This window comes from Helianthus annuus, chromosome 6 (assembly GCF_002127325.2).
Source record: "Helianthus annuus cultivar XRQ/B chromosome 6, HanXRQr2.0-SUNRISE, whole genome shotgun sequence".
In the NCBI taxonomy this organism is placed as follows: domain Eukaryota; kingdom Viridiplantae; phylum Streptophyta; class Magnoliopsida; order Asterales; family Asteraceae; genus Helianthus; species Helianthus annuus.
The window spans coordinates 82,699,127-82,710,906 of record NC_035438.2 but is presented as its reverse complement, the minus strand read 5'-3'; the positions used below and the strand labels follow the sequence as shown (position 1 = coordinate 82,710,906).

General features: G+C 35.7%; 1 protein-coding gene across 1 annotated transcript; it reads right to left on the bottom strand.

Moving 5' to 3' along the window:
- Positions 1–4,143: 4,143 nt before the first annotated feature.
- Positions 4,144–5,268, bottom strand: LOC110883242 (sialidase). The gene has a single exon (XM_022131049.1). The coding sequence runs from the start codon at positions 5,266–5,268 to the stop codon at positions 4,144–4,146; it is 1,125 nt and encodes a 374-aa protein (XP_021986741.1).
- Between the last annotated feature and the right edge of the window lie 6,512 nt (positions 5,269–11,780).

The following is an 11,780-nucleotide window of genomic DNA, read 5'->3' as shown; positions in this document are numbered from 1 at the left end:
CCCGATTTTACAAAACAGCTCACTACTAAAAGTAAACGCATTCTCATGCATTGTCACAAGCCCTAAACTTATACATACATTTTTTTATACTTTTATTCACTACTAAGAGCCGAAACTTATTCTCACGCCAGTGAGTGTTCACAAGGAGAACCATCTTCCTATGGCAAGACGGACACTAACGGTGTCTGTTTTGCATAGATTAGTTATCCAAGATTCGCGAACTATTCAAGGCCAAGGATTATCCAAAGATAAAAACTTGAAGCCAAGTATCCTTCCGTGACCCATTCAGTTGTTCGTTTCTTCGGTTAATATTATTTAAATAACTTCCAATAAAAATATATGAACCTTCTAACATTCCTTTATAATTACACGAATTAACATACCAACCCGTTTATTGAAGAGTCGATATTCGAGTTCACCCTAAGGTTTGAATCACGTTAGTTAACTCAAAACCTGATTATTTCCACGGCAAGTTGATCTTCTGGTTTATTTAAGGATTTGTTGCTCCAATCACTAACTCGTCGTACACATTTCTGGTGTGTCTTCAAACACCTATGTATGTTCTTGTTTGATTTTTGAACCTCCATGCATGTTTATATATACCATCAATCAATCAAGTCATCGGCTATTAATCCCGATTTTTACAAAACTGCTCTCTAGTAAAAGTAAATGGATTCTCATGCATTGTCAGAAGCCCTAAACTTCTACATACATTTTTTATACCTTTAATATTCACTCTTAAGGGGTCGAAACTTATTCTCACACCGGTGAGTGTTCACAAGGAACACCGTCTTCCTATGGCAAGACTAGCACTAACATTGTCTGTGTTGCATAGATTAATGATCCAAGATTCGCAAAATATTCATTGCCAAGGATTATCTAGAGAGAAGAACTTGAAGCCAAGTATCAGTTTGTGACCCATTCACTTGACCATTTTCTTTGGTTAATATTATTTAAATAACTTCTAATATAGAGAAATATAAACCTTCTAAAATTCTTTATAATTAAATGAATTAACATACCAACCCATTTATTGAAAAGTCGATATTCAAGTTTACCCTAATATTTAGAGGGTTGAGTTATAGTACAAAGGATTTAAAAATAAGAAGTGTAAGAAGTCATTAGAGAGTGACAAGTGTCCTAGAAAGAATTAAGTGGGTAGTGTAATTTTGTCTACAAAAGGAAAAGAATATGCACATGCAAGTGACATGCTATTTCCCTTTCATTTTTATACGTCTGTAACCTTTTTATACATAATTTGTTTAGAAAAATCATACCATAAAATCGAGCGTCTTTTTATATTTAATATGAATACCATATTGTTATTTTTTTTCAAAAAAAAAATCGAAAACCCAGTTGCGTATTACACAATGGACAATACGTAAAACACAATAGAAAGTAGATCAAAAAACACAATCAACGACAACAGATAAAGATACAATAGACAACAGACTAAAACATAATGACCATAACATATAACACAATGGCCATAACATATAACACAATAAGTATCAAATGAAATAAAAACACAACTGATGAAAATAGATAAAAAAAACACAATTGATGACAATAGATAAAAAAAACACAATTGATGACATTAGATAAAAGACACAATGGAGAGCAGATTAAAACACAATGAACAACAAACTAAAAACACAATATACAACAAACTAAAACACAATGAACAAGAGATTAGAACACAATAGACAACATATTAAAACACAATATATAACAAATTAAACATAATGACCAGAACCAATAAACAATGTATAAAAAACCCAGATATAACACCATCTTCATTGTGTTATAGGTTCTTATAAAAACGCAATGGGTAAAACCCAAATTAACATTGTGTTACATATTTTAATAATCACACAATGTATAGAAACCCTAGTAAAACGTAATGACCAAAATCCAGTTAAAAGACACAATGACCGGAACCTTTAATATAATGCAAAAAAAAACCCAGTAAAAATGAAATTTTTATTTTATTTTTATATGACAATATGATATTCATGTTAAAGTTACAAAACGCTCGTTATTATGGTGATTTTTTTTTTTTTAAAGTCGTATAAAAAGTTATGTACGTTTTAAATTGATGGGGAATTGAGATGTGGAGAGAGAAAATCCATAAATGTGAGATTTCCTTTATATCCTTCCATTATCTTTTTTTCCCTAAAACTAATCTTAGCTCTCCAAATCTAAAATCAATGACCAAAATCCTTCTTACCTTCTTGTTTTTATTACCCTTTAGATTAGATACTAAGGGTGGAGATACAATAGGAAGTTTATTTGGCTAGGAAGGCTAGGAAGTGATCTTGACCATCCATTAAGTTAATCAAGGACTAAGATTAAATCAAGGAAATTGAAAAGAGGAAAAGAGGCGCGTGAGTTTGTTCAAGGGCATTCTAGTCAATCCAAGTCAATAGTTTCTCTCTCCTCCAATTTCCCCCCATTTTTTAAACGTTAATAACTCTTTCATACGACATTATTTTTTTATAAAAATTGCACCAAAAAAAACGAGCGTTTTTTTATCTTTAAAACGAGTATACTATTGCTATATTTTTAAAAAAAAAAAAATTAAACCCAGTTCTGTAAAACGCAATAGAAAAACCACCAGTTACGTAAAACGCAATGAAAAAAAACCCTAAAAAATGACATTTTTCTAAAACGCAATGCACCAAAAACACAAAGAAATGACTTATTTGTAAAACGCAATGGCCAGAAAACACAAAGAAATGTCTTATTTCTAAAATGCAATGGACTGAAAACACATAAAAAAGTGTTTTACCTAAAACGCAATGCACAACAAACACAAAGAAATGTCTTATTTGTAAAACACAATGGCCAGAAAACACAAAGAAATGTTTTATTTGTAAAACGCAATGCCAGAAAACACTTAAAAATGTCTCATTTCTAAAACGCAATGACCTAAAAAAACAAAAGAAAGTATTCTCTGTAAAACGCAATGGACTGAAAACACCTAAAAATGTGTTTTACCTAAAACGCAATGACTAAAAACACTTCAAAAATGTATTTTACCTAAAACGCAATGACTAAAGACACATAAAAATGTGTTTTTTCTAAAACGCAATAGCTAGAAAACACATAAAACTCTCTTATTTCTAAAACGCAATGGGCACATAAAACTGTTTGTGAACTGTTTTTAAATTGTCTGTGAACTGTCTGAATTGTCTACGAATTACTGTCTTCAAAATGAGCCAATTTCTGGAAAATTAATTTTTCTGATGCGTTTTTAGTACAGCTCAACCCCAGCCAGGGGCTCTGCCCCTTGGACCCCGCCAGGGGCTGCCGCCCCTGGGACCCCGCTACCAGGGGCTGCCGCCCCCAGACCCCCGCCAAGATCGTAAAACGCAATGACTAAATAAAAACCCAGATCGTAAAAATGAAATTAAAGAATTTCTTACATGGATCGAAGACGGTTTCTTCATCAATTGACGAAATTTGAATGATAGAACCACTTATCAACGATTGAATCGAACAAATCAAGTGATTATCTTCAAAATCATCAGAAACAACGAGATTTTGAATGAAATTAAACTGGGTTTTCTTCGAAAAAAACTGAAGAACACGTTGATCAGGTGGTTGAATCATTGATTGATGACGAAAATCACACTATAATGTAGTGATTATTGAGATAGTAAGTGAAGAAAAGGATGGAGATGGTGGGTTTTGAAAATGGTGGGTTTTGAAGTAACTGGGGAGAAGAAGGAAGAAGAAATGATGAGATTGACTAAAATACCCTTTCTCTTTATTTTAAAATTTATCATATGTCATAATCCTATGGCTTCCTATCCTTCCTAGCAAAAATTAACTTCCTATTTGATCTTTTCCTAGATACTAATACAATATTTAGATTATCTTAGGATACTCAAAACTTGACTATTTTCAATCTTCTAAGGATTTGTTGCTCCCATCAATAACTCATCGTACACATTTCCTATGTGTAGAAACACCTATGCATGTTATTGTTCGATTTGTATCTAGAAACACCTATGTATGTTATCGTTCGATTTCTTAACCTCCATGCATGTTTATATATATCATCAATCAATCAGTTATAATATACACATAAACATATGTTTACAAATTTGAGTAAAAATATATTTCACTTTATAACAATCAAGATTTTACAGCACTCCAACAAGTAGGGCACCTGATCAACCCATTCTTATTGCAAACCAAACAACTCCTAAACTCCCCATTCTCCCTATAACACTTCCGGCTCCCATTACAATCACTACATATCACAAACCGGAAATCACCACATCCCGGACAAACAGCGCGCGACACCGCCGGCAGCCCTTCCACCAACCTCTTCAACTCTCCAGTCTCACTCAGCTGCCGCATGTCATCCGCATCGCCGACGTAACGTCCGCCTATGAAAACCCTAGGTAACCCTACCTGTTTGTTCTTCTGAGCCGGTAACATGATATTTTGCAACTCATCTTTGAATGATGCATCCATTGACAGATCTCGCTCGTCCACCGCCACACGAAACCCTTGCAGTATTGATCGCACGGCTCGGCAAGCGTCGAACGTTGGCCGTACGGCGCCTAGGCTTGTCATGTATACGACCACGCGTTGTTCGGAGTTTGGTATGTTAACTCCCTGAGCATCGCTATTGTGCGCCTTGTTAGGTTTTTCTGAAGATATGCTATCGTGCGCTCGGCTAGATTTTTCAAGGGCGATGCTATCGTGCGCCTTATTAGGCTTTTCATGTGCGGTGCTATTGTGCGCCTTGCTAGGGTTTTCACATGCGATGGTATCGTGCGCCTTGTTAGGTTTTTCATGAGCGATGCTATCGTGCACCTTGTTAGGTTTTTCATGAGCGGTGCTATCGTGCGCTTTGTTAGGTTTTTCATGGATTTTTGGTTTAGATCGAGAAGATGTTAGCGTGCGCGTGAAATGATTAGCGAGACACATGCGGTGGAAGACGGACTGGCGTTGTTTACCGGCGGCTGAGGCTGCGGCCGGAGGTGATGAAAGCGGAGATGACGGTTTATATTTCGGTTTTGGTGGAGATGAGGATACTGGAGATGATGGTCTGTGTTTCGGTTTTGGTGGAGATGATGAGACCGGAGATGACGGTTTCTTTCTTGGTTTCGGTTGATCAGCGGTGGTGGAAGCGGTTTTGTCATCATCGCCTAAGAGATCGTCGATGTTTTTGAAGGAATGGCGGTTGAAATTTGATCGGCGAGGGCTGGTAGGGGTAGAATTGATTGAATTCTTGCGGGATAGCCACATTTCAGGGGGGGATTTTGCCGGAATTGGATTAGGGTTTGATCGGTGATGGTGAATTGGTATGATGGTGGTGAGTTTTCCGGGAAGGTGGTGGTTTGTTGAAAAGGTTAAAGGGATTATTGAGAGGTTGGTTTTGGTTTTCCAGTATTTTTTTAGTGGTTCATTTTGGTTTTGGGTGTAAAATTATTAGCAAAATTGTTACTAAATTTAACATCTTTTCAAATTTATAGTTTGAATGACAGTAATATTTCTGTACTTTTAAATGTTGTTATTTGATAATTTTGATGAAATGTTTATATTGTTTGTTATTTACCAAACTCATGTTGGTAGTAGTTCTGTTGTGTAACTGTGTTAAGGATTAAAATTATGAACCTGTTTTTATATGAGTTTTTTTTATATACAAATAATCTACATCACGAGCGTCATAATAAAGTTAATTTTTTATTTGTATATTCATATTCATATAATTTAAGTTATTTTTTTATTTGTACATTCATATGGACGACGCAAGTTGTATAGAACTTAAAGAAAAGTACTGTGATTATGATTATACAGTTTGAAAGACATATTGGTTCGATCTAAAGGCAGAGAAAATTATACAGATGAAAGATATGATAGTGAAGAAGATGGTGTTAGATTGGTTTCAGTTACTTGTTTCTATATTAGTTGTTTTGGTATATTAGGCAATGTTTTCATGACCGGACTGACCGGTTACTAGAACCTGTAAGCCGTATTGTTGATCACTTTTGAGCAATCTTCAAACTGGTCGAGGGATTATCAGTTGAAACGGCAGGCCATTAACCATGTTGGATTTGATCTCAACAGCAGTACTGCTAGAGAGTCGATCAAGTGTAGATAGGAACATGCATATAATGCTGGGCCTGAAGAAACCTTAATGATAGATCTGAAGTGTGAATCTGAATAGGGACTACTAGAGCAATGCTCTTTACTGGAAGCTCAGAGATCCTCAAAGTTCTCAGCCATGAGTTGAAGGAAATGAAATAGGTGAAGAGGATGAAGTTTTAGTAGAGAAGAGAGTAAACCAATTGAGCTTTGAAAAGACGAGGATAGACTTAGAGCACCCAGAGCGGTTGGTCCGCTGTGTGGTCCGCTCAAACAAACCCAAACCAAACAAACTTGCACCGTTGGAGGTGCCAACATGGCATGGTCTGGAGAGGGGGTCGTCCACTCCAGTGGACCCGTCCGATGGCGAGTGGTGGGCCCCTATGTGGGATTAAATAAAAAAATAATTTCTAATGTTATTTTTATTTAAATAAAACCTTTTCTTAAATTTTAAAATTAACAGTTATATCCTAATTAAATTATAAAAATAAATATATAAACTAAATTAAAAATTACATAAACCAAATTAAAAAAATTACACAAACCTAATTATAATATTACAATATTACACAATGTTAATATTACACAAACCTAACAATTAAACCTAAACAAACCAAACAATTAAACCTAAACAAACCACACAATACCTGATTAAACACATAAAAGACCAAAAAATCCTAATGAAAAAGGTTGTGCGATGGAGGTGACACATTACAATCGTTTTATGATCATTAGACCGATAATCTTGATGTATGTGTCCCCAGTCAGGAGTTGGGGGGATTGTTCATCGTGTGTTGGTAACAGGTATTCCTCTCCCGAGTCGGTTTCATACCCTTCAGCCCAGCTGGGTACGATTTGTATTAGGCGGAGGTTAGTGGGTGCAGGGTTTGTCCGTGGAGGGTTTGTGGCAGGGGGATGGTGTTGAAGTTAGTTTGACTTCTCCCAAGTCACAGATGGTCAAATCGGAATTATGCCATTGTCAAGTCGTACATGTAATTGGCTTCATCATCAGTGTGACCATCCTAATCATACTTCTATGGAGGTGGAGGGTTCAAAAGATGAGGATTTAAACGTGGAAATCACCATGTTCTTGCTGTTAGGGGTTGGTAGACGACCGCCAGTGGTTGGTACACGGGTGCTGGTGCTTATGACAAGTGGAGCGAGTTGTGGGTTAGAATGTCGATGAGAGGATCATCTGAGGTTTGACTGTCTGGTTCCATAACCACCCATATCTTCAAGTTAGTTTGGTTCTTGCAATGATCTCAGTGATGAGTTCAGAGAGGTTAGAATTTGCAAAAATGAGGGGGAATAAAAATTTTATCAGAATATATTGAAATTCCAGCATTTTATAAATTCAAAGGTGCAACAGTATTCGGGTGGTTCAGACTTCAGATTGTTCGGGGATGCATAGGATCTGGTTTCGTTAGTTCATGATCATAGGAAGTTCAGATTCTACAGATCATGGTCAGACTAATGTCTTAGGGTTTGAGTCTCGAGTCTTCGTACAAGCCGGTTAGCAGGATTAGCCTCAAGAGATGCATTAGTATTGTCGATACTTAAAAGATATCTCAGAACTAGTAATTCTGTGATAGTCTAAAGTGTCAGAATGGTTAATCTTCGAGCATAGGAATTGTTTTTCGGACTAACTGCTGGGGAATGATGATGTTTGTTGATTAAGTTGCTGCTGGGACAAACCGAGAAAACTATACATCTGTTATCTAACATGACTGAAGAGGAAAAATGTGAATCTGATCATGGAAGAATGCTTCTGAGATCTGAATGTGTTACCAGATGATTTGTTATCCGATGAAGATTTGTTAAATGTGGAGATTACCATTTACACTAATCAATCATTCAGGAAAGTGATTAAAGATGATTACGGAAAACGGAATTTTAGATTTTCGTGGGTATTCATATACTTAAAGTTTACCAGTGTGTTGATTGAAGTTTCTATCAATTGTTGGATGGGTTTTTAAATATCAGAGGATCAAGCAGGGGAATGCGCTAAAACCAAATGCGGATGTGGTTAAAGTCGAAAAGGAGAAGTTACATTGTGTTATTTCAAATTGGTGATTATTCGTGAAGCTTGCGGTATAACAAATCAGAGGAGGTCAGGAACCGTGCAAACAAAGACCTGAATATTCATTTTAGCGGGAACGCAAATCATCAATCAAGGGGGAATTATCTGAAGATATCAAATGCTTGATTGAAGTTGCAAATATTCAAACATGTCTCTCATATTCAAAGATCAAGATTCGACAGTGACGGTCAACGGGGAATTTGTTAGTGCATATTATGTATGTCTGCCACTTTGCGAATAGGCTAGATAGAGCGTGTGTTGAATATTGTATAGTTGAGATATGAACACATGACTTTGGAGAAGATGAGAGAGGTTCGTACGGATGTAACATCATACGAATGTAATACATTCATGCGGATGTAACTCATTCGTGCGGATGTAACTCATTCGTGCGGATATAATTTCGTAAGGATGTAACTCATTTGTGACAACTGGCACAAAACCGGTAACTTCCGTACACTTTAATTATTATTTAATGACTGCAATTATGTGCTTAAATGTCAACATTGACTAATTAGATGCTAAGCAAGTGAATTCATGCATGTTGTATACTACAAAATATTGCTTCATGCAATCGAGAGCGATGCGTCAGAAATATTAGTAAACTCACCGGTAAGACACACTGTGTGAACGGAACTGCAGAAAGCAGTCAGACATTAGAATTGAGGCCTAGGTGTAGGTCCTACGACAAAGGTACATTAAAACCCAAGAGTACATATCAGGGTTTAATTTATGGTCGTTACGAAAGCTAAAACACGCACTAAAAGGCACCCGAAACACACTTTAAGTGCAGAACTAATTACGACAAAACTACGAAACGAACGTTGGTGGCCGCCCAGATAATATTTAATCCCACAAATATTCTGTTATGATTAAAATTTTATTTTAATCAGGTTGGTGTTGAAAAATAAATTAAAACGCTTAAAAACGTTATTTTTCAAGTTTAAGCGCGTACCGTGAGTTCCTACGCGACATAGTGCTTACACTGCAAAACGCAGACAACGCAGAAAACCCAGGAATATGCCAGGAATATACCAGGAATATACCAGGAATATGCCAGGAATATGCCAGGAATATACCAGAAATATACCAGGAATATACTAGGAATATACCAGGAATATGCTATATGGAAGGTCTATAAATACCACCATTCCATCACTCCATCTTCCTCATCACCACACTTCCACTCTCTCCCCCTCTCTCTCTAGAAAAGCTACGGCCAAACACCCCCTCTCAATCCATCAATTTTTCGGTTTTGATCACCACATTCCAAGTCCATACAAGTATCAAGGATCCCGTATAAGGAGGCTTGGTGCAAACGGAAAGCGAAGGACCTCATTCTCTTGCTTTTATCCACCCTATTTGCATCTAGATTCTTCCCTAGCCTCGAGCTAGTGGTATGTTGCTTAAATCACATTCTTGAACTATTTTGAAGTGGTTAATATGATATGTAACGGTTAAAACTCGAAATCTTACAAGTTGATGCATTAAAGTCTACTAAAAACACTAATAATGATGGTTAATAGCTCATATGTTGTGTAAATGTTGTAGTAATTGATTTGTGTGGTTATTTGGACCCGATCTATGTTGTGGTAGCTCGGATCATCATTTAACCCGGGTTGGTCATGATCATGGATCATGACATAAGGATGTTTTGAAAGAAACAAGGGTTAAAGGGTGAAACTCTACTACACATGAATCATGAACTTGTGTAAAAAGGAATTTTTCTTGTAAAATGAAGTTCTAAACTAATAGATCTAAAGATCTACAAGTGGTATTTTCGAAAGACCAACTGTAAGACGAAACCATGTTTTAAAACCGAATCTTTCATGAACTAGAGGTGTTTTTGTGAACAAACAAGTGTGTGGACACTTGTGTAACAAAAGTTTTAACAAAGAAATAATTTTCATAAAAACCGACTAGAAGTTGTGAAACTTCATATTCTTTAAAAATAAGGTTTTTAAGAAATTAAACTTATTTATAAAGATAACAAGACTTACTAAATGTGCTAGTAAATTACTACACATTTTTGTAAATATTCAAGTTCATGAAATGGAGTAATTAGTGAATATTGTTGACGATTATTGTTGGTAATTGTTGATGTTGATTGTTGACGATTTAAAAGAAAATAAACACATGTTTTGAAAACATGGGAAACCTCCATTTTTAGGGGAAACTCTGCCAAAATTTTTATAAATTTTGACACTTAGAAAAATATAAGTTTTTGAAGAACTTATTCCCTAAAAATGTATTTAAGAGTATTACCAAGGTTTCCCTAATTTTTGGTGATAAGAAATGAGGATTTCTTCAAAAATAAAAATGGATATAAGTATGTATATTTTTGAGAGAAAAATATATATTATTTTATCACCAACTTTTGTGCTAAGTGTATATAGTATGTGCTACGTGCTAGCGTATTAAGACAAAAAAATACACATACAACATACAAGATACATAATTCGGGTGCAAAGTGCAAAACACAAAAGACTTATATTTATTTGTGAGAAAATAATATAAGTAAGACATTTAGTTAAAAATATAAAATATTTTTAACACAAGAAAATATACACAAAAGAGAGTGACTGTACTTGTGCGACGCAAGTCTAGTGACTAACGTTAAGAAAACGCATATAGGTTACGACGTTAATTAAGCAAATCCGGTGAAGTTTACGACGCACAGGAACGCAAAGTTGTGAGTTCATGCTCCCCCTTTTCTCTTAACTGTTTTCAATTTTATAACTTCGGGGGTGAAATACATGTTACAAATATTTTTAGGTTTAACAAATGGTATGATAATAAAAAGCACACTTGGTGAGAACGAGTACCAAGTGTGTAGCGATATAAGAATACAAGAAACACAATTGGTGAGAAACGAGTACCAAGTGTGATGTGATATAAGAATACGGGAAGCGCGCTTGGTGAGAAACGAGTACCAAGTAGGATGCGCTATGAAAAATGATGCGAGGAATCGTGTCACGAATAGGGTACAGAAGCACCATTAATCAACAATATACCTAGACCGCAGAACAAAAGGTTAGATCTAACGGGTGCCGGGCAGCCACGCTCTCGGTGAGGGCGAGTACCGAGTAGTGCTTTTGTGTCTCAGAATATACCAATTAAATGCCTAAGGTTTGGTGACTTCCTATGTCGTGTCACATGTTAATGGCTTTGCAACCCATTAACAATCCTGATACTTACAGGAATACCTTATTTACATAAAATTTCATACCATACTAAAACTTGATGAATACTTGAATACGTGGGGTACTCAAGAAAATGGGAATTATACTTGAGTACGTGGGGTACTCAAGAAGAATTTGAATTATACATGAGTACGTGGTGTACACATGAAACTGGATTTATATATATGAAAACTTGATTTATTCACAAACTATGTTTTCATTCAAAGTATACAAACGTGAAATACAAAACTGCATGAATTCACACCAACATTATGTTGACGTTTTTTTTCCAAAACTCACATGTATTTCAGGTAACTAGGATGGATGTGCGCGTGGTCTTACTTATGCTCTTGGATGTCGCTTATGTTTATCTTTAAATAAAGTTGTAAACTTTTAAGACAATGTTTTAT